The sequence below is a fragment of the Anoplolepis gracilipes genome, chromosome 12, assembly GCF_047496725.1.
Source record: "Anoplolepis gracilipes chromosome 12, ASM4749672v1, whole genome shotgun sequence".
Lineage (NCBI taxonomy): Eukaryota > Metazoa > Arthropoda > Insecta > Hymenoptera > Formicidae > Anoplolepis > Anoplolepis gracilipes.
Genome location: NC_132981.1, coordinates 3,445,854 through 3,468,924, shown reverse-complemented (window position 1 = coordinate 3,468,924; position 23,071 = coordinate 3,445,854). Strand labels below are relative to the sequence as shown.

At 35.3% G+C, this 23,071-nt stretch overlaps 2 protein-coding genes across 5 annotated transcripts in view; one reads left to right on the top strand and one right to left on the bottom strand.

The window, feature by feature from the left end:
- Positions 1 to 6,769, bottom strand: part of Dop1 (dopamine receptor, D1) — an 82,368-nt gene extending 75,599 nt beyond the window's left edge. Inside the window, exon 1 of one of the 2 annotated variants that reach the window (XM_072903864.1) lies at positions 6,486 to 6,769. In XM_072903864.1, coding sequence (XP_072759965.1) covers positions 6,486 to 6,665 — 180 coding nt within the window. In that variant the 5' untranslated portion in view covers positions 6,666 to 6,769. Of the gene's footprint in view, positions 1 to 6,418 lie in introns of both variants that reach the window. The other variant, XM_072903865.1, reaches the window with a different exon arrangement.
- Positions 6,770 to 6,841: 72 nt separating this feature from the next.
- LOC140672049 (uncharacterized) overlaps positions 6,842 to 23,071 on the top strand; it is a 54,810-nt gene continuing 38,580 nt past the window's right edge. The window contains exons 1-2 of one of the 3 annotated variants that reach the window (XM_072903847.1): positions 6,842 to 6,980; positions 21,579 to 21,752. The gene's annotated coding sequence lies outside the window, so the exon portion shown is untranslated. Of the gene's footprint in view, positions 6,981 to 21,578; positions 21,757 to 23,071 lie in introns of all 3 variants that reach the window. The other 2 variants (XM_072903846.1, XM_072903849.1) reach the window with 2 other exon arrangements.

The window sequence follows — 23,071 nt, the reverse complement described above, 5'->3', positions numbered from 1 at the left end:
TGCAGATCCATTTGTTATTTTCGCGAAGATATCGCGTGCCTCGAGAATTCTCGTGCTACGCATTAACATTTCTCGACGGAGAGAAACGCGAAAGGCCGGGAAAGCTGATAAGGGTGTATCGCCCTTAGTGAAGGAAGGGTTTCATCCTTAAGCGCTTTCGAAGATCGAAGTATACCTTATTTCAAGTACATCCATTATAACTCCTATCGAAACTTGCGTGTTGTACGAAATTTAAGGGGACGTATAAACTTCCCCTTTCTGATAGAGTTGACAGAGCACTTTGGTACAAGCATCTATATCGAACGTGACTCCATCATTTTGGGAAAATATTAAGGAATATTATGGAAAGTGAATGTGCGCGTGCCGTCATACGTAGGATGGAAGAAGCCCCTTTTCTTCGATCTGAATTGATTCGAAACAACCCCAATGTCGAAAGAAAAAAATAAAGAGCCACGGATGGTTAGAGAATACATTCCACTTCAGAATCTCCTGAGGGATCGGACGCGAGCGATGGTCGGAATTCCTCGAGAGATGGAAGACTTCCGCGCGCGCATACTCGAAGATCACGATCGCTAATTACATTGTTACACGTTAGCGGTGGTTAAACAAAGCTAACCGACGAGATACAAGATACTCCGCTCTAATCTCCGATTATAGCGGGCCGATAGTTCGCAAAACATACAGACCGTACGTCGAGAAAAATTCCGCTTTGCTGGAGAAAAAAAATTGCTTATAGCTTAATTAATCAAATTTAATAAAATAATAAAATATTGAAATTAGTATTAATAAAATAGAATTTCATCAGTTATACTTTTAAGCAACGTTACAAAAGTCAGACTCTAGTATCGCGAGTGCAGACGGAAATATAAAAATAAAATATTTACTTTTCAATTTTCTCGTTCGGATTACCCTAGTAAGTTTGCAGTTTCGATGCAATTGCATTATCGCGGTGCGATATTGAGGACGCACTTTCTCGACGGGATCAAGCATTTGAACTTTGCATGATACCTTAAAAGCATTGTTGGAAAAACCATAAGAAAAGGTAAAACCGTCGCGAGAGTAAAGTTTCCCCCGCTATCTGAATCCGATCTATTCCGTGTATCCGATTGGATCGGGAACACGAAAGCACCCGGAAAAAGTTATAAAACTCGAAAAGAAATTTTATTTCGTTAAAATGAGAGTTGTGAGACTCAAGGTCTGTTCGAGATGTACTCCCTAAGGTCGGATATTTTTAGTGAGTTTATTCGAATTCACTATTATGTAACATTTTTATGATTGCTCTTTAGATGGATCCTAATTTTCGGAGACTATTGCTTTTTGAGTGGCCAATTTTTGTTCACGATAAAATGTTTGAAGAGAAATTAGAAATCTAAAGAGATACCAAAAACAGTATAATTTCGGTTTTGAAGATGAATTTTCTATTATGAATATGCAGACAGCTGTATAACTGTCATACTTCTATTGTCATAAATAAAGATAGAATCATTTCTATATATTCATAGAAATCTAAACTAACATAATTATATAGAAACATACGTACATGGAACAAAATTATATGAATTATGTATTTATATAATTATTTATTATGTTATATTATTTTTATTATTTTGTATTATATTTTCTTATATTATATTATTTATTTTATAAAAATAGGCGAAAAAATCCCTTCAGTACAAGTAATTATGATTACAAATTATGACGTAAAATCAATTTCAATTCCTAGAAATATGTTCTAAATATATCTCGATGAAAAATTACACGAAAAATAAAACGTGAAAAACTTTCGCAGTGAAACTAGAGTTGGAAAGGCGTAGGCCGTCACTCTCGCGGGAATAAACGCTTATCGCATCTATTTTCGACTGAAATTAATCGATGATCTAAACACAAAACTCGTCGAGAACGTGCTGTGTTTTATCGGGACAGGAAAATTCGTTCGATTAAAATCCGGCCGAGACAATTTCCGGCGTGCCCGGTGCAAGTCACGAAGTTTGGACGGATTCCATTCTGTCAAGAGGGAAACAGCACGAAGGTCGGTTTCCGAAGTTTCGTGGAAAATTCGAAACTTGGTCGATCGCGAACAATTGCGGACGTTCCGCGGAGAGATTAAACTTCGTTTCCGCTTTCATATCATGATACGCTTATCCTTCCCCGCGATCTCGACAAAATCAAACAGTCGCAGACGGGCGGCACTTGGGCAACTATCTCAATATATAAAACTATTTTCGACCGCGTCGCGAAAAGAATTTCCTTCCTCGTCTCGTTGCGAAGACCGTTGATGACACTCATAAGGCAGCTGCGCAATTGGAAAAGTTTTAATGCATTTTAATCTCACAAAAAAAAAATCACATTCATCCACTATAATACTAGAATGAGTGAAACGGTCACATGTAGACGCTTTGTAATACTTTTATAATTATTATTATGCGCGCCTTATATTTTTTTTATATCCATATTTAACGTCCGTATTTGTACAGTTTTGACAATATTAAAGATATAAATGGTGAAAGTGAGAAAAAGAAAACGTTATTCCATACATATTTTCATTATTTCGTAAATTCAATTCCTATTGTTCTCATGTATATCAGATAAAAGATTATCTTATAAATAACCTTCCATGTATTTATGAATTTTTATTATTTTCTTTTAATCTTCTTTATTCTGCATTCGTTGCAATGTGCATTTAACAGCTGGAAATATTCTATTTTCAGATGCTTGTATTTTCCGAGTGACGATATACACTGCAAGATATGCAACATCGTTGAGTGTAATACGTGACGTTACAATGTTTTGCGGTTCGCCTAGTGCAAACAGAAATGTTTTGCTTCCAGTGCTACACGGAAGTTTTAATGAGCGTTTTGTTACTAAAGATACGAAGGGAAAATATTAATTTACGAACATCAAAGAGTTCTCAGCTAATACAAACACTCTTTCTCAATGTTTTCACAGCCATCTCTTACGCAATATAACGATAACATTTAATACAAACATTTTTCAATAATTTCTACTCATTAAGCAACTCGGGCACAATTTTATTACTGTACCGCACAACGGACGTCCATCGCAATTCGTATCTCTCAGTGTCACAGTTTTTCATGTATCACGTAAATAATCTTCGTATTCGAAATGAACTTCGTACTCCTTTGCACGCGAGACGTTAAATGCACGCAAGATATTCTACTGGCGGCGCGTTTTGAAAGAAAATGCCGCGAGGTAGAAAGCGTTTTAAAGACATTTCTGTAATTGCTTCTAATGGACTGATGTTACGGTTTACTCTCCACTAAACGAATAGCCCTTCTAACAATGAGAATTAAAAAAATAAAGCTTTTCCAGAAGCTGCCCGGTCATTGTAAATCACTGATATGGCGCACGAACTGTATCATTATGCTGTGATTTATAAATTGTAAAATTGCAAAGTGGAAAATTGTAATCTTTTTCCAGTTACAGAGCTCTCAAAACACATTTAATTCCTTCGTGGAAATCTCGAGAGTACAGACCAGTTGGAATACATGCAGCGATATTCAATCTACCTTTGGATCGAAAATCCTCTTCCGAAAGTTTGGTCTTTCAGCGAATTAATCGCGTCTCTCCCCGCCGATCTTTCTCGAACGGTTCTGGACGAGTAGCGGTCTTAGTTGTTTTAAACGTCCTCTCAAACCTTCACTTTGTAAAGTTTTTCCGAATTTTGGTGCGACTTCGCGGAAATCCGACGACCGACGTATTGGATGATAAAGTGCACAGCGTCTCTTTTTTAGCCGCTTTTCCGCGAAATTGAATTTTCACCACTCCATAAGCACGCGATTTTTGCGCTCATCCTTTCTTATAGGGAGAAAATAACCACAGACATCTGTCTCTGCGAGTTTTACGGTGATTTATAGTACTTTACAATGTACTTTTTTTAATATATAATTTTAGGAATATAGTCCCCTCTCACAGAGATCTTTCCAATATGGAATAAGTTTCACAAATATGGTTAAGGAGGAATTGAACAGATCAGTTACGTCAAAAGTTAATACATACATTTGTAATATATTTTGCTATTCATAAATTTGACATTGCACAAAGCACTTTTAAAATATTAAAATTAAATATAATATTAGCTTGTGAGTTAAAGTAAAAATTTGCCCTGTAGAATATAATTTAATCTCTAAATCGTAAATATTATCTTATAGCGAATTAACTTTTTCAGTGTGTCTGTACACAAAAACTTATGAAAATAAATATTTTAATTTTACAGAGAATCAGTATTTACTTCAAATTACAAATTAATTATTAATTTTATATTTTAAAAGGCTACAAATGCACAATGTCAAATCTTCGAAATGTATTAGATTTTTCATTTTTCACGTAGCTGACCCATGTCCAAGTTTTTCCCCGCTCTGTAATTTAAACTTTCTGTAGAAATGTAGCAATTATAAAAGATAATACAATAGTTGTACGCGTATAAAATGTAACATGTGTACAGTGCTACTAGAATTTTCTTTAGAATCAGATTATGTGAAAGCTTATATGAACGTGTAAAAATACAGAACTGCCAACTACAGTACTTTAAAACTGATGTAAAAGAGAATATTTTATATTTAAGATTCTTTGAAGTTTTCTTCTACATTTTAATTATTTTGAAGACGATTTTATATAAGTTCTTGAAAATATATGTATTACAATGACGGAAAGAGATATTTAATTTTTCCTTAACATTAATTTTTCTAAAAATATGAATCAATTAATTTATACAATATTTGATAAAATATGTAATGTTGTTAAAGATTTATCGTAAATGTATATATTTTACTCGTTTATGAAATAATTATGCGTTCACGAAAAATGTAAAAAAATCAAAGTTTCTTCTAATACGCATATATGTCAAATCCCAAAGTCTTAATAAAAGCAGATATTTCAAGGATTCTTTAGTTACAACAATGGACATGCAAAAATACATCACAATGTGCAGATGGGTGATAATACAAATGAAGCATAACGAGAGTGCGGACATTTAACTTCCTGGACACATAAATTTCATTTTCTGCCTTTGTAGAGTCGTTTCCGTCGGTCAATCACTGATAATCAATCCGTCGATGGACGCGATAGGGAAATTAGCATTATCGTGACGATAATGACCGAAATGTATTACGAAAACCTGTTGCGGTGATAGAAAAGGCGCTTCTACAGGAAATCCGATTCCGTAAAATTGGTCGATAAAGTTTTGCGTATTTGTGTGTTTCGGAAACTTTCGCCGACTCGAATCAGCTCGCGCAAAAATGTTTCGAGTCGCTGTCCGCAAAAACTGACCAACTTTAGTTACAATTTTTGTTCAGATATTTCAGTTTATTCACGAGTAAATTTTTTTTTTCGATCGACGTTATTATTTATTCACGATATGATTTTAAAATAGACCGTTTCGTCGACGATGAATTGATTTGTTTCTCATTTATTTAGCATAAAATTTACAGGGATAAAGACGCCGTAAAATTCTTCGACAGTTTTCCCGAGACTCAGCGAACTGATAATAAAATTAAGCTCCGGCATTATTATCTCGGCCGCGATTTTCATTATGATTAGCGTCTCTTGCTCGTAAATCAAAATTTTCATCCTCGACGTATTATCTTTCGGGTTATTTTTATCCGCGGACTATTTCGCCGCCGAATGAATCGATTTTGTCGACACGCCTGGCATCGAATTTCACGATGTAAGGAACACCAGTAGTGCAATATTTGCGGTTACAAAATTATTATTTAAGACTTTTTCAGGAAACTCGAAACGTAACAGTAATACGTCACCATCCCCGTTACATGAAATCACTGGTGTTTGTCACATTAAAGAAGAAAGCGAATTTTTCTTCGACAGCACAATTTGGTTTCGTCACTTCCCATCCGATTCGGGGCAAAGAGCTCCCGTCTCTCTTCACTCACTTTTCCGACTTTACAAATAATCCGAGATTGTCCTCTCCCTTTCGCGTTCGACGGCATTCGAGCCAAAAAGCACGCCGCAAAATTTCATGCCGGCCGCTCACATCACTGCGCGACATTCGCGTAAAATCTCTCGTATTATATACTCGCACTCTGCGAAGCATTTTCTTTTTTCTGCGTTCAACTCTCGATTTTCCCCTCTAAAAATGCATCATCCTTCATGTAAATTACGTCTACACGTAACAACGACACATAAGGGGCGCGGTATCGTGGGGGAGGGAGGGGAGGGGGGGGGAGGGAGAAAGTAGATGCTGGCAGATGGGCGGGGGAGGGAAAGAAGAGGGTGGGGAGGGAGGGGGGGGGAGAAAACCGGGAAGATGAAGAATGAGATTTTACTCATGCTGTTTCTCGTGCTGACGAAATGAAGAAGAACCAACGCAAAAGAGGGAAATTCGTTCGAGACACACTCATCATGCACAGGTGGGGGACTATCATTTGAGAGTGAGTATATTCACGATTCTCGGCGGTCGTCCTGTTAACGACGGGGTGGTAGTGGTAGTATCTGGGTACATCGTCGCTCACCTGGGGTAGAATCATGACGTGCGGCAGCTGGCGCGCCTCGCCGCGCACTGACTCGCCCGCACGCCCCGAGAGCGGGTTGCGAGCGAAGCGGAGCGGAGCGGAGCGACGCGACGCGACGCGACGCGCCGCGTCCTCCGCGACGCGCACTCCCGAATCCGCTCCCGCCGACCCCCGCGTCATCCCCTTCTCCCTCTTCACCACCTGCTCCTTCTCCTTCTCCTTCTCCCCTCAGCATCCGGCACTCTTGTGCAACTTACGTGTAAGTGAACCGTTCTCTCTCTCTCTCTCTCTCTCTCTTTCTCCCTACGTCGAGGGGGAAGAAAAAAAGACCTCTCTCGTGGGGGTGAAGCAGCCACGAGATGTTGAGCAAGAGACGATCGCTGCGCGCGAATGAGACGACCATAATTGTTGCCGTTTGCCGATTGTGTTTGAGTAATTATAAGTGGTGCGCGACGAAGGGGTGAAAATCTTCGAGGATAACGCCGGAAGACGGAGGTATGTGAAACTTTTAGATTTAGGGAGAAAAACAAATCTTAATTTAAAAAAAATTTTTTTGTGTAGTATTTTAAAAAGGCTAAAACTCATTCTTTTCACAATTTTCATTTATTCGATTGGAAATCTATAACGGAAAGGGTATTCTTTTATATAGTAGAAAAATTGCATGCCTACGCAAGTACTTATAACTGATATACTTAAGTGATATGAAAGGCAAATATAGTTCTTAAGTAGAGGGATGAGCTGTGCCACTCTTATCGCTTTACACGAAGAATTGTCCACCCGATTAAAAAAAAAAAAAAAAAAAAAACAGAATCGCGGCACGGAACGATAAAGACGATAAAAAAGCATAATTTAGAATTTATTACGCAACCCCCCGTTTTACGTGGGCGATCCATCACCTTTTACGAACGATTCTGACATAGAAAGCGATGCGTGGTTACAAAAAGGAGAAACGTTTGATAAGCACAGTGTTCCAAGATTTTTGATACTATTTATTGTATTTGTCCATACATGCACACACATTGTATACCTATATTTCCAAACACAATACAGTCTTATATATATTATGTATACAGGGTGTTCCAGAATTCGAGGACACGGAATGCACTGCGTGATTGTCCGTGCCAAAAGAAACAACTTTTTCTTCTAGCAAAATTGCATCTAAACACTACTTTTTAAATGAAAACAGTGACCGTATCTCCGTAACCATGCGTCCTAGAGTAAAGATGCATAAAACCTTTTTTATAGGACTTGATGAAATCTACAAATAAGTTTCTATCAATTTTTGTCGTAAGACACACGGTTACGGAACTATGGTCATCCAAGCGTTAGTTTTAAGTTACTCTCATTTAAAAAGTAGTGCTCAAACGCAATTTTGTCAGAAAAAAAAGTTGTTTCTTTTGGCACGAATAATCACGCCGTATATTCCATGTCCGCAAATTCCGGAGCACCCTGTATATGTATATAAATAAAAAATAAATATAGAATAAATGTCCATATTAATATGCCTATTAGTGTGCCTTTGTATTTAAATAAGATATAAAAAACTAACAAATAGGATGAAATATTTTTTTTTGTACAATACATACATTAACAGTTTAACCTACTAAAAAAATATTTTTTATTTTTATTCTTATATAACATGTTACATATAATTTTTTAAATGACTTATATTTAAACCGTAATATGGATAATTAACCTACTTGAGAAATGTAATTCACATTAAAATCAAATTAAAAATATTAAAATTAGGAAAGTTTGCGGTAACATATTCGGATCTAATAATCTCGTTGAAGTGCTGTAGCAAAATGAACGTTTCAGAAAGCACGGTATAAATCGACGTAATTTAACTTGTAAATCGCTGGTAAACGTCACCACCAGTCCATGCAAAAAGTGAGGATTACCTCGACTGTCGTCTACACGCTGATAGATGGATAGACTTTTCGCGCCGCGCAAAAAGAACTGATTTATCCACCGTAGTTTGGGCCAGATCAGCTGTCGTAATGGCTGAAAGGAATCCGAGCAATTTGTCTTGCCCGATAAATTACGAAACGAGACAATAACTCGACCGAGGAGCGTCGAATCTTTCGATCAAGGACTCTCGTTGCGGCTCGAACGCTTTTTTTTCGAAGGTCTAATCGAAAAATAGGTCGTACTTCATTCGCCCGCCGGGGGAAAAAATTCAGCTCTGTCAAGCCACACGCTATGAATAGATATTGGGAGCATATTTCCCAGTACAGAGACCCAACGATCGCGAGACATCGATCCAGAATCGGCAAAGGCACATAAAGTGCCTCTCAGTTATTCATAAATTTGCATTTCTTGACGTTGAAAATTCTTTGCTTTACTTCTCTGCTTTAGTGGTTCTTGAACAGGATATATAAGAAGATTTACAAAACTGCCGTGTCACGTTTAAGAGTGAAAAAAATATATGGTGAATAAGAGAGGTCTTTCTTCCCTTAAAAATATGTCCGTTCAAAGCAGATTTTACGAATGTCAATGTAATAAAAAAAAACGCAAACGTCAAATAAGATAAGGCTTAATCCACAACAAATATTAATTCACCGAGACCCCTCTTTCGTTGTTGTTGACAAGATAAATAATGAATTAATTAAATCATAAGAAACTAAAAGCTTTCGATTAATGGGGCTATGACATGTAGCGGTCTCTCGAGGTGAGGCAGGTCTCGCGATAAATCAAGATTTATCAAGATTGAGGGGAATCAAGGTGGTAGCTATCGACATCACCATTTCCAGAAACGCCGAGTACGGTATCGTATATGGTACGTAAGTGACAACCCTCATCTCGACCCGAGATATTTCTTCGATGTCCCTACGTTGAAGAGAATTAACGCTCTCGGGGTGAATGTCGATATCGGAACTAATGCGCAGGATCAAGAATGAAATTACTCTGCTCGACAAATCGCGACGTTCGTTCGTCGAAATTCGCGGCTATGTTTTCCTTGCCATTCCGAAATCCATTCTGCACTGTAGGTTTATGTATTTTTCTGTTCCCTCGCCCTTTCTTCGCCCCGTTAAATTTTATTAGGCTACAAATTGAACTCGCTCGAGATCGAGTAATCAGGAAAAACCGAAGCTTCAAAATCGACAAATATTAAATTACAAGCTTGATGAAATATATATATATATATATATGTAAAAAATATATATATGTAATATACGTGTTATATTTATAAATGCTAGCTATGTGCTGTTGTAATAAGAAAGAAAATCGCGTATTGCGTGCCTTATTGGACAAATCGACCGACAACATAAGTAATTGGCATTAGCCAATGGTCGAATGTACATTACAGAATACGGTTCTTTTTACGAGTTCCTTCGGATAAGTGTTTTTTCGAACCAATGTATTATTAAGGGCAAAACGTTAAAAGTTATGTCGTTGAACGAACGATTCTTGTTCTACGTGATTTCGTGTCCGGTGTACACAATGAAATATCGTTCTCCGCGACAGTCGGTAAAGGGTACCGAGCCGGAACGTGTAACGGGAAAAATCAGACGACGTGAAGAAATTTCGCCTACCGACTTTCAACGAGGTTTTCCAATCTTCCGGATACCCGCCACCCGAGTGTTTTTCCATGTTGCAATTTTCATGCTCCAAATCGTTTCGCCTGCGTGTATCTTTTGTCCCGTCAATGAAATTTCTCGCATTTCCTCTTTGAGTCTCGCCAAGTGTACGCGACATTTCGCATTTTAACCGGGCAAAACCCGGTTTTGAAAAGGAACCGAGACTCGAAAACTTTGGATAAAAAAGCTGTTATCGATTTCATGTGTATAAACTTTAAGAAATACAATGTAATACGTGATATTTATCGTTAGATGAAAATACACGATCGGTTCATTATGTTTTGCAATACATATAAATTAAAAAAATATGACAATTCTTATTTATAATATTCTTTAATAAAGTCGTTCTTTTTTGTTGTACGATAATTGTGTTACTGATATTATTCCCTGTATATTAGTGTTCAGCAATAATTTTAACGGAAACATTCAAGCGTTATCTCGTCGGAAAAGAAAATGATCAGCTAAACCTGTTGCGCATTTATAATCTCTATTAACACAGTAGTTTATCATACAATAAACTGAAAACAGGTCGCAGTTTAATTAAGACCATAAAGTGAAAGAATTTTGATTACATTCCAATTTCTAGCAAGATGACTAATAAAACATTGACTAACGATACTTATACGAAGATAAAAAAAGTTTCATGCCATGATATTAATACATTCATGCACTAGATATTGTATGTATGTATGCTTCATTTCTTTGACAAACTTTGTTGCGCAGAACAATGTTGGTTAATTATTTCGGTCGTAAATCTTAACGTTCTCATAAAACCTATAAAATTGCTGCAACTAAAGAGGCCACATAAACTCGATAATTAAAGAAATATTGTGCTTGCTTCGCACTTACGTATCATATACATATATTTTAGATTTTATTTTTAATTTTTATTTTTTTTTTTTTTTTATTATAATAAGCTGAAACTACCACAGTTCTATTTTCGCACGAAATTTCGGGCTGGCAGGAATATTAACGAAGTTAATACTACGACTTTTAATCTTCGAAATCACGCTTCGTAAACCTTGCCGCCGCATATTGCGAGATTAATTTTACGCCACCTGGGTTCGTTTCGACTTATACGGAAATGTCGCCGAGTAAAAAGTACGCTGTAGCTTGATTCGTAGCTCGTATATCATGTTCGCTTAACAATGACCCGATACTGCGACGTATTTTCCGTGCTTGTGTGTTACACAACACGTTAATTTAAAAGCAGCACAGTAAGCCGGATAATACACAACTTTCTGAATACGATTTTTTTATTATCTAAAATTTAAAGCGTAGTAAAATATGTAACAAGAAAAGCCAATTAAATCAGAAAAATAAAATTGTCCAATCACTATTTACAATACGCTTTTACATCAAAATATTGTTCTAGACTTGAATAATTTTCTCTAACCTTTTGTACAAAACATACGCGGTGACATACATGCACGAAATAAATCAACATTTCCTTTCAATGCACTGAGCCAATCTGCAAGGTTCCGTAAATAGAAAAATTGTATTTGAAAACATATTTATTTACTCGCTCGCGAGGCTGACCAAACGCGGGATTTTTTCACTTACAGCAGATACATTGCAACACAGCTCTGTGCATAGGTCAAGAAAATTTAATAAGACAAAATGGATACATCGTACTGTTGTCGGTAGCAGTACGCTTTTTAATTACGTCTACGGATGTAACAAATATGGTTGTTTATTTAATAAAGTTTTCATCATTAATTTCCATCAGACATTTACATTAGAATTAAATTATTCATTATAGAACTCTGGCAAGAATTAAAAATTCCGTTTAAAATGTAATTTTAAATAAAAAATTCTTAGGGAAATATAATTTTCACAACAAAATTTAGGAGTTTATGATTTTCATAAAACAGAGTTTTAATTTCTTCCTTTGTGGCGAAATAAAAAGTCGACTCTGAGATTTAACATCTTAAGTTTTCTTCCTGCACCAGATATTACATTTACTATTACAGATGTAAATGTGCTGCAAAGGAAACTTTAAAAAAAAATATCTTAACAATGGATTCGAGTTATGGTGTCCATCATACATTTACACAAAATATTTGATTACATTCCGCGGAAGCTTCATGAAATGCACTATGGAGATATCCAAGCTTTATAAAAACAATGCCGTTGTTCTTTGCGAGTTCCTAGTTTACAAACGAACGTTTTTTATTGTCTGAGAAAATACAAACGACGGATAAAAAGCATCCGTTACGCTTCCTCGTGAAGCTCCAAAAGCTACAAAGGAAAGTGCGTCGAGGCTTGAAAAGTAGTGATGTAAAAGCCGCGGAGAGATGTCGGATGTCTTAAAAAGGAATCACTGGTATCTATATCATCGGGAAATCTTCTTCCGATTTTGTCATTTTTGTACACGCGACGAGAAATGTTTCGGTTATTTTTCTGAAGAAGCTGTGCCAGAACAAATAATGGACAAAATTAACTTTGTGATATGGCCGTGACGTATTCTTTCGTTAATCAAATCGTATAACCAATTCCTCGCTTTAATTTGACAAAAGAAATCATTCCATGATTTTTAATTTTTTTCCATTGTTAAGCGTCTGCTTTTGGAATCGGTAGAATATTAAATTTTTAAATTTAAAAATTTGATAAAATGTATCCGACATAAATTTGTTTTTCTTTTAAAAATACATATATAATTATAACACTCAAAATTTATAATTATAAAAGAATTTATTCAAATTAATATTAAAATTTAATTAAAAATATGTGATTATAATTGAATTTATATTAAAAGAATATTCGATAGAGTTTTCTAATATAGTAATACACTGATCCAAAAGATGATTTATACAAACAAAAGAGTACCGAAAAAGATATCGAGAATCAATTATGTTTTTATTATATCGTCTTATTCGCAAACTTGTTGCAAATAATACGAAAAAAATTTTCGCAAATTGTCCGCCGGAGTCGCCAAGTCACAACGCGATCGTTTGTGTGAAAGAAATAGAGATTGATGGGGATTATCCGCTGTGAATAACAGCGAAGATATATACGAAAGCCAGGAAATGCGCAAAATTCTACAGATGACGGAACGATAATGAAATGATCTCGTCATTTCCTAGGTTAGCTTGTTCCGCTCCTGCTGGCGTGCGAAAAGCCATCTCTTTCTCTTCGCCCGAATCTTCGATTGTTGACGCAAGATTAATAGATTGCCAGTTGTCGCCCAGCATCCGCTCGCATTGTCCACCATTATCGCTGATCAAACGATATTATTCGGTTTCTGTCCACGACAAAAAAAATCTAGCAATTGTTTTTTTTCCGATCGCCAACATTTTTTTGCTAAGGAAAAATTCTACTAGTGAGACAGGCAGAATTTTTCAGACAGAATTTTTTATCTAGTAGAATATCTTGTACATATTAGAGAAGAAGAGATTAAAAATGTAACAATAAAATAAATATTTTTTTCAATATTTTACAATATATATATACTACATTTATTTTATGCTGTATTTATTTGTTTAAATAATACATAATTACAGCGGAGAATATTTACTTGCAAATAAAAATAACAATTTGTAAATTTAAAATAGTTATTTACAGATTATTGACTAAATTATATTCTAGAATAAACATAACTTTATTTGCTCCACAAAGTCTGCATGAGAATATTATAATATATATTGATATTTATATAATCACGTTACACAGCGGCGTTTGAATTTGATACGGTTAATGAGTTTTGCACATAAACCGATTATATTATATGACGCTTTTCTATCCGAGTTTAAATTCTCATTGCAAATATATTCTCTTCTCTCTTGCCTTCTTGTTTTTCGCTCCTACTTCTTGAATCAGATTTTTCAATCAAGTCTATTTTCAATTTCAAACGAATAACTGAGAAAGATGACGCGATCACACATTGTCTATTTCTGTGATATAGATAATTAAATATCGGCGATGTAATGCGACTCGTAAATTGAATCAATTTACGCCCGTCGGCATATTGAATGTTTCTTGGCAATAATAACTGCAATAAGTGATCTCATATAATATCACTCGCTAAAAATATTCCGCGCAGTCAATAAATGTATTCAGAAAGAATCGCTCGTGATATACTTCATGCAAAGAGGAAGCTTTCATTTTGGAAGAGATCGAATAAAAATTGCACATTTAAATTAACGTTTCAATTTCAATTCTGAAAAGAACAACGTTTTAATTACGTTACAACCGAGAGAGAACGCACGGTTCCTCTATTCCTTTTTATAATATTTCTTTTCTAGCGCACGGTTATTAAACGCGCATCTACCGTGAATTGAGACTTCAAAGTCGTCCCGATCTTTTACCTTGACAATACATCAATAAACGCGCTCGTGAACGTAGGCTCGAAAAAGCTGCATCGTGTTTCTCCGTTTAATGCACCTGCGACCTTAATTACCCTGTTACACGGTACTCATCGTTCGAGAAACATGCTTTGTCACCCGTTTACCTCGTATAAAGCTAAGCCCTACTATATCTGTCGTGTCGATGAAACTATTGGCCCACGTGATACTGCCTGTAATCTGCCGTAAGGTTTTCTAATCGATATGAAATTAAATACGTCGGTCGGCTCTCTTCACCCGATATTCACCTCAAATAGATTTGACCGACAAATCAAATAGCGTAACGCTATTTTTAAATAAATGAGCATCATTATCTCATTTTAATAGTCGGCCAAATATAAACTGTTGTTTTTTATATATGTGCGTAATATGTTATATATATATATATAAAAACATTATAAAATATAAATTATATATTATGAATTTTATATAGGTATATATATATATATATATATATATATATATATTTTATTATTATATTAATTAAGTATATATCTATACATGTATATTATTATATAAAATATCCGAAAAAATAGATATAAACATTTGAAAATAATTTCCAATTTTTAATTTAAAGAAGAGAACATATTCTTAAGAGAACAATAATAATAATAATAGTAATTACAAATAAATTGATAATACATACATTATTTTCAAGCAAAATTAAATAAAAAGCTTGCTTGCAATAGTTAAAAAATTTTCCAAAAAAAAACGACGTATTACATATCTCTAAGTGATATTTCTCAAAAAAAATGTTCGCGAAAAGATTTGTTGATAATTTCTTGAAAATGTCAATTTTAATCTGGGAAAGTGGACCAGCGAGTTGATAACAACCTCTTTGCGCGACAATGTACGGGGGAGTCAAATGCAATTAGTGACGCCGTTGCCCAAAGCAAGTATGCGGTGTGTAATGCACGTTGTTGTTGTTGTTGTTGCGCGACAGAATTATCGGGCCGCGATCGGAACGATCTCGTTCATAATCCACAGCGTGGCCTTACAAATCGATAGCAAATTAAAACGCCTGTCGAACGTGCCATCTCGCGTATTACTCGTCGATCCTCAGGCCCACAAGAGCCCTCGCTTTCGGCTGCATAATCAGCTTATGCGCGAAATGAAATCTGCGGGATCACGATATACCCTTGTACGAGCCATTCTCTCAACGGATATTCTCCCTTAATTGCCTAAAATGTCGAGATAATCCCAAAGGTACGTGATTTCTTATTACGTTGATTAGGAAGATAAAACCTCTAGCACACGATCCACCGCACGAAACAAAAAGAAGAATTCCGTATAATACAGCGATATAATCTGCTTTCTCAAGAAAATCTATCCAATCATTTAATAAGTAAAATTAAACCTTTTTTAGTATTTTTAAAATATTAATATTTTAACTTTAAAATATTAATTTCCTCTATTTTCTGATTCTCTAAATAAAATAGAATAGACATTATTACATCAAACTCTTCAGTGACTTTACAAACCGTAAGGTAATAACTATCTATTGTATATTATTATGTAACTATATTATTTGTCGCATCATTTTATCACACATACTGCATTGTTCAAATTCCAATAAATAGATGATAATTCAAAGCGCACATTGAATATATATTTTAGGAGATAAATTAACTAATATAATATATTAATTATAATTGCGCATGAGATTATAATTAATATATAATACATATTGTTACAAAAAGAATTGCCAAAAACCATTAACATCTGATAAACTAATTATGAATGTTATGTGAAATCACATAATACGGTACACAAAGGTAATATGTAACGCTTTAATTTATACTCATACACAAATAATAAACAAACAATTGACAGTTATCAGTGTTTTAAAGATTAAATACACGTGTTTCAACTAATGTAACGTATGAAGCAAGATTTTAACACTTTTAATATATCCAAATATATTATTTTTGTACGGAGGGATTAAAAAGCGTTTATCAAGAACATTTCGATGATAGACAAGCCGCGAAAAGAAAATATGAAACACGTAATGGAACAAAGGTTGCTACGATTGACTGACAGGATAATTACAGAATAAGTTGCGTGATGGATGAAGCAAGGAAAGAGAAAGATTCAAAATCGATATATATAAGCCTACATTCGCATTTTCCTATATTTGTGTGAAATTTCTCTCTCTCTCTCTCTCTCTCGCTCTCTCTTTCTCTCCTCCTCTCCCTCTTTCTCTCACGTATACATGGTCGCGTGGGCAGATTACATTAGTTTTGCAAATAATACGCAATTTCATCAAAGTTCCACGCGACAACCTTCAACGTATTGAATAGTCGATGGATATACGTATTAACTCGAAATTAACTTGTCATCTATATTGGATGATCGTACGAGGTACTAATAAAGAGCATGGGTAGCCATGCTACGTTAACGCAGTATACGTTAATAATAGCCGACAAAGTGTCGAAGCAATTACAAAACTTATTACAAGATGCATTACAATGTTATGCTCAAACTATTTTTTAAATTACATTTTAAATTACAGGAAGTGAGTACTATATACCATGCAAGAATAATAAATTGACAAGAATAAATGATAGCATAAAAATTAATAAAATAAAATATAAACCGCCCTCCCTCCTCCAATTTTAGTTTATACTAGAGAAAATATTTTACACAATTAATTATACAGATATATTTGGACTTCCAATTATTTAGCCAAATTTTTCTGATTAATGCATCAAACTGTTGCAATCGAGTTTCTACATAGTAACATGTTTCTTAGCCATGTTGATCAGACACCGTGCTAGGAAATTAACGTGTAACAGCGAGTAATCGGGCAGGCGGAGCTGTAACATAAGCAAATTTGCCTTTTCGCGGATAATTGACGATCGAGGAAACCAGATTTAAGGGAAAGGTAGGAAGAGAGAAAGCAAGCAGAGAAAGAGTAAGAGAGATAACCGACTGCACTCGAGGGATTGCCGAGGGAGCTTCGAAAGACTCATCGAGGAAGGGTTGCAAACGTTGAGGGAGGGCATTCAAGGGGATGAGGCCCCGCAGCGCATGGCAAGAGAAAGAGAGAAGGAGAGCGAGAGAAGAGAGAGAGAGGAAGCCGGAGGGTTGAATCCCGATATCTGGGACAAGTTTGTGTATCCACAAGTACCACCAGGTTCAGCCTGGTTTGGGCATCGAGCAAGTGGGCGGGTGGTAATCGTATTTGTCGACTCGCGAATGCTGTACCGAGGTTGACACGGGGTTAGCTCGACGGCAGCGGTATCAACGTTATCCCTGCCGCTGCCAGCAAACGTTAACGAGCGAGTGAATGAGATTGTCCTGAGGGACGATTTTATCGATGCGTTTACCAGTGTTTGTCCATAATCGTAAAACAGAGGATCGACCAGCGCAAGCTATTGTTGTCTCCGAGGTGACGACCTGCCGACCGGGACGGCTCTTAGGTCGTCTGGTCGAAGACCTTCCGATTTTATCCGCGCCGTTATGTTTCTTAACTCTTCGTAAAGCGCTCCTCTCTTAGCCCTTTACAACTAAATCTTTCTGATCCTCGGATATCCAGGGTACACAAAATTAAATAAAAAAGCTACTTCTAAATGAAATGTCTCATCGGAGAGAGATATCTATGTTAATGTCAAGGCGCTAGAGTCATCAAATGCATGGATTCCTATGTGGATCAAATCAATTTGACTTGATAGCGATTTACAATCTCCTCTCAGAGTATACCACCCTAATATAAATAGAAAATATAGATAGAAAATATCTATTTTCTGTCTTCTATCTTTTCTATCTATTTTCTATCGTCATATAAAATATAGATAGAAAAAGAAAATTTATCTAACTTTCAATCTATTTTAAACAATCCGTAATTCGTCAAAGAATTTAGAATATAGATCTATCTGTAGTTTAATATACATATGTCGTGTGATAGAAAACATTTATAGAATCGAATTACATCTACAACATTAAATTTTATTTTATTTTTTCATAGAAAAAAATAGACAAAATTCTGCCTTTAAAATTCTATAAAATTGTATGAATCGTTTATAATAAGTTAGCTCTATTTTGATGAAAATGTTCGATAATTTGTTAGGTCCAAAGTTTTCGACATAAGAATCCCTGTATAACGCGCAAAATCATGCATAAAATTGCACCTCAGCCTAGTTACATCCCTCCCTTATCCCGAAGCTTATTCCAAAATCCTCTTTGGCATTGGTATAACTAATAACTAAGCTGTTACAACCATTTCATGCACAAGAAGCGTCAAGGTTTCATTACAATTTGCAAAGATAATGTTTCTGCAATACCAATCATTTAACAAAGAGCTTCTGGCGTTATTTCCTGACTTTTACGCAACGCAATTTTTCGATTCTTTTAAAAAAATATAAAATATTGTAAAATTCCTTTTTATATATGTATGTAATGTTTTAGTTTCCACCATCTCTCTCGACCAATTTTTTTCTCTCTCCCCATTGTCACTTAGCCCTTCCGGCGTTGTAAAAAATTGAGGTAACCGGATAAATGTAAAAGGGCGAAAAGAGAAATTTCGATTCATATAAACAGTGTTATCTCTCTCCCTTTCTCTTTCTCTTGTTAAATTCAACTTTCGGACTTTCGTTAAAAAGGGCACGATTCGCAATAGCGCAAACTCAGTTGCGAGTAATCCGCCGCTATATATTGGTAGTTAACGGAAAAACTTTTAAATTGTTGGAGCTTCTTTTACTTAACGTCCAACTAGATACTAGATATCCGGTACGCGAACGAACGAATCCTGTATATAACAAAACGAGAAAAATGAAACAACGCCAGTCCGAGCACGTTCGCTTTAGGGAGCAAATACAGACCCAAATAACGCGAATGAATGAATATGAAAGACGTTAAAAATATTAAACACGATAAAAAGGCGGTCGGGCGGTATATAATATACTTTTTTAATCTGCATCGCGGTCTGCTGCATGACAGCGACGATGCAATCAACGTTTAATCAAATCACTAATCAAAAGCACTAATTAGAACGGTTCGCGGAGCGACCAGATTTCAGAATATTCTAGTGATATGATTTCGACGTATGTTGAAAGATCAGACGTGTATTCAGCGTTACCGGACGCGGAATAACTTTTTTAATAGCGCCGCGTAAATTGCATTATGTGACGTAGAGAAGAAAATTGATTCCTTTTTTTAGAGGAGAACCCGCCGGCCGCGTGAGTTAATGATCAGTTCGTAATATTTACGATCCCGATGTACAACAGGATTCCGTATCAAATTGGATTACTACTAGTAAAAATATAAAACGTTATATTAAGTCGTAAATAAATAATTCATAATTAAAAGATATAAATAATTAATTAGAAACTTACAATCAAACATATAAAATAATTTAATTCTTATTGTATATTATTAATCTCATCTTTATTATTTAAAATTTATTGAAATACGAGTGAGAGAGAAAAAGATACAACTCCACCAGATGGTTATATCAATATCGGTTGTAACACCGTATAAACAAATGCGTATTATTTAGTAGTTATTAAAAGCAGACATTTACATTTTAACAAAAGCATGTAATTGAATAAACTTTATATGAATACAATAACTAGGCATTCAACGAAATGACAAGCGTCTTTCGATTTTATATTTCACATGCTTTCTCTAATTAAATTTTTACGCTTTCGTCACGCAAATCAGTATTTCCCGTTTTACGATCGTGATCAAGATTAAGAGATATCTTATGCACATAAGATATCATATATTTTATTCTTGACATGTCTTACTAACAATCTTTTACTAATTTAAAATTACGCTATATAAAATGTCTCAATAATTTATTCAGATGTAAAATGCTGGATGTTATAAAATCTGTTTACATAGATTAAAGATATGTAAACGTAGCAAGCAGCTGTAAAAATATTACGATTTAAAATACACTTCAGTAGACAAGTAGGTATGTTATTCTAAAGTTATATAAAAAATATTTCTTTAATAAGTTTTTCTTCTAATGCAAATTAATTCACGTGATGAAAAAAAAAACATGCAACAGAATGTTTCTCTCCAATTTTAGAGATAAACACAGAAAAACTTTACGACTCACTAACTTTTACAATATTTTTGAAATTCTCATTAAGAATCCTGAAAATATTCCAACTGCTAGTTTGAAAACTGCACAAAGTTTCTGAAGTTTAAATCGCGGCAACCGACTTTTGAAACCTGCATATCCCGATCGATCCTTATTTGTGACAAGAAGATCATGGTTGAGAAGTGAACTGGTTCCTGAAATTACGAAAGTTATGCCGCGAGCTAAGTTGAAGTGGAAGAAAAAAACACAAGAATGTCAGATGCACTTGAGAGAGTACGAGCTTGAGAATGGTCGATAAGGAGAAGCAAAGGAACGCAAACATATCATCGCCGCCGACAAACTTTTCAACTTGAAGCAAGGATGCAGTTCCCTTCCACTATATAGGAACTTTCAAGCATGCTCTAATCTCGCCTGTTGAAATTACGACAATTCCCGTCTAGACTTTTCAGTTTTTCAGAATGCGCACGCGGCGAGGAACGATAATATACCTGACAAAAGTGCGACTGATAACGCATATGCCGTGAACAAGATGAATGAAGAGAAGAAATAAAGTTCAAAAATTATGTCAGTCTGTAAATTTTTCTCTCCAACGATTAAAGAAATACATGGATTTTGCTTGATTATAATGCGAAGGTCGATTAAAGATGTCAAATTACAAAGGGAAAAAGATAGTTTACTGCGACGTTACAACATTTAGTGCAAGTGTATAAAAATTTTTTTTAAATGGAAATAAAAATATAAATCCGGTAAAAGAACTTTTAATTTTAAGAAAATGTTTCATAAATCAATGTAAAGGAGCTAATTACCGTCTTGTAGTAGTTTCTTTTTCGATTCGTATACATTTTGTATGATATACTCCTTCTATAATTAAATCTCGAGTTATAGAAATAATAATTATATATTTATATAATTTTTTTATATTTCATAATTTATTTCTAAAATTTAAAATATTTAAAATATTTCTATAAATTAAAATATTATAATTTATACGTATCATGTATAATTGTATGTAAAGCTCCTGAACTTTCGGAGCTAAATTACATCTGTATCAACGTTGACCAAACTACAAGATCCTAGGGATAACATATCGATTAATAAATCAAACGGCGCTTCATTTCAGGTGGTTACATATTGTCATACGGAATCTAGATTCGGAGGAAACCACTGCAATATCCTGCACGACACCCGATAGACTTATTGCGTGTACAAAGGGCGCTCCATGTGTTAGGAACTCGGAACGTTGATCGAGCGGCTGTCACCTGTACGACAAACCGCCATACCGAAATTCCTGCAGGTCGGTATGTATACTACGGTACTATATATTGCACGCGTAAATACCGATCTCTCTCTCTCTCTCGAAAAAAAAAAAAACAAACAAACACGAAAAAGCATATAATTTGAAAAATGTTCACAACTTCTCTTCATTAAGCCGTGATTGAAAAATCGATTTATTCTTTTTTTTTTTTTTTTTTTCTTTGCAAAAACATTTCTAAAGCAAAAGACATTATTTCTGCGCTATATTTTCCATGTTACGTAAATTAAAACAGAGTAAAAGAGAGGAAAAGAAAGAAAGAAAGAAAGAATTTCAATATATTGTGCATATAAAGCTTTTAGTACATTAAAGATTTCAAGTCAATTTCTCTCCTCAACATTCATTTTATACGCAGACAGAAAACATTGTGTGCGTTTCTCTCCGATATTCATAGAATTCTCTCATGAAATTGCATGTCATCGTATTGAACATTGAATAACGTTAAACGCATGAAAAGCGTTGAAACAGCTGTCTGCGTTTTACGCGCCGTTGAAAGCCACTCGAAACCGATCTTAACCTGTCGCAGAATAAGCAGTCGTGACTTTTGTAACAAATCCGCTCGGTGAAACAAAATAAACGGTGCGAGAGAAAACGGACTGGCGTTTCTCTAATTATCACAGCCCGGCGAATCGTAAAGGACTTTACTACTGCGACAGAGAGAGCCTCGGCTCCGGCTTACGACGTACATATCCCCAGGACTCTTGTGTCGACTCCTTTTTCTCTTTACTACGCAACAAGGATTCTCGTTAAGACGAGCTCGTTACTGATGAGCAAGAGAATTAAGAAAGGGACGAAGGGTTTAACGAGGATTCTTGTCGGATTCCCTCCGGGAAGAAGTTAACGAACTCTCCAATTCTTGACACGTCGATCTGTCACCTTATTATTCGTCGCATAAATAATCTGGGTTACGAGTATTTAATATTTTAATACTTTAAACAAATATTTAAAAAAAAAAAAGCAAGAAATTATGAGAATAACAAGAATATGTATTTGTTAGTTCCTTACAATATAAAAGATCGATATTAAAACGATTTCATGCCTGTCCTCTTTGATCTCTGAAAATCAATGCTCGCACGTAAGATGGGGTGATAAATTCCATAAAAGCCTTCTCGTATCGCGATTGAAGAATAACTCACTCGGAGATCTCGACCACGTTCGAGGCAATAGTTGCGAAGCTGTGATAGAGGCGAGCGATATTTCTCAAGCCGGATACTTGGAGCGTCTGGTTCGTGACAGCTGGCTGGCAGTCGGAATGTCGGATAAAAGCGACTGTGCCAGTGAGAGGGTGCCCCGGGGGTGCC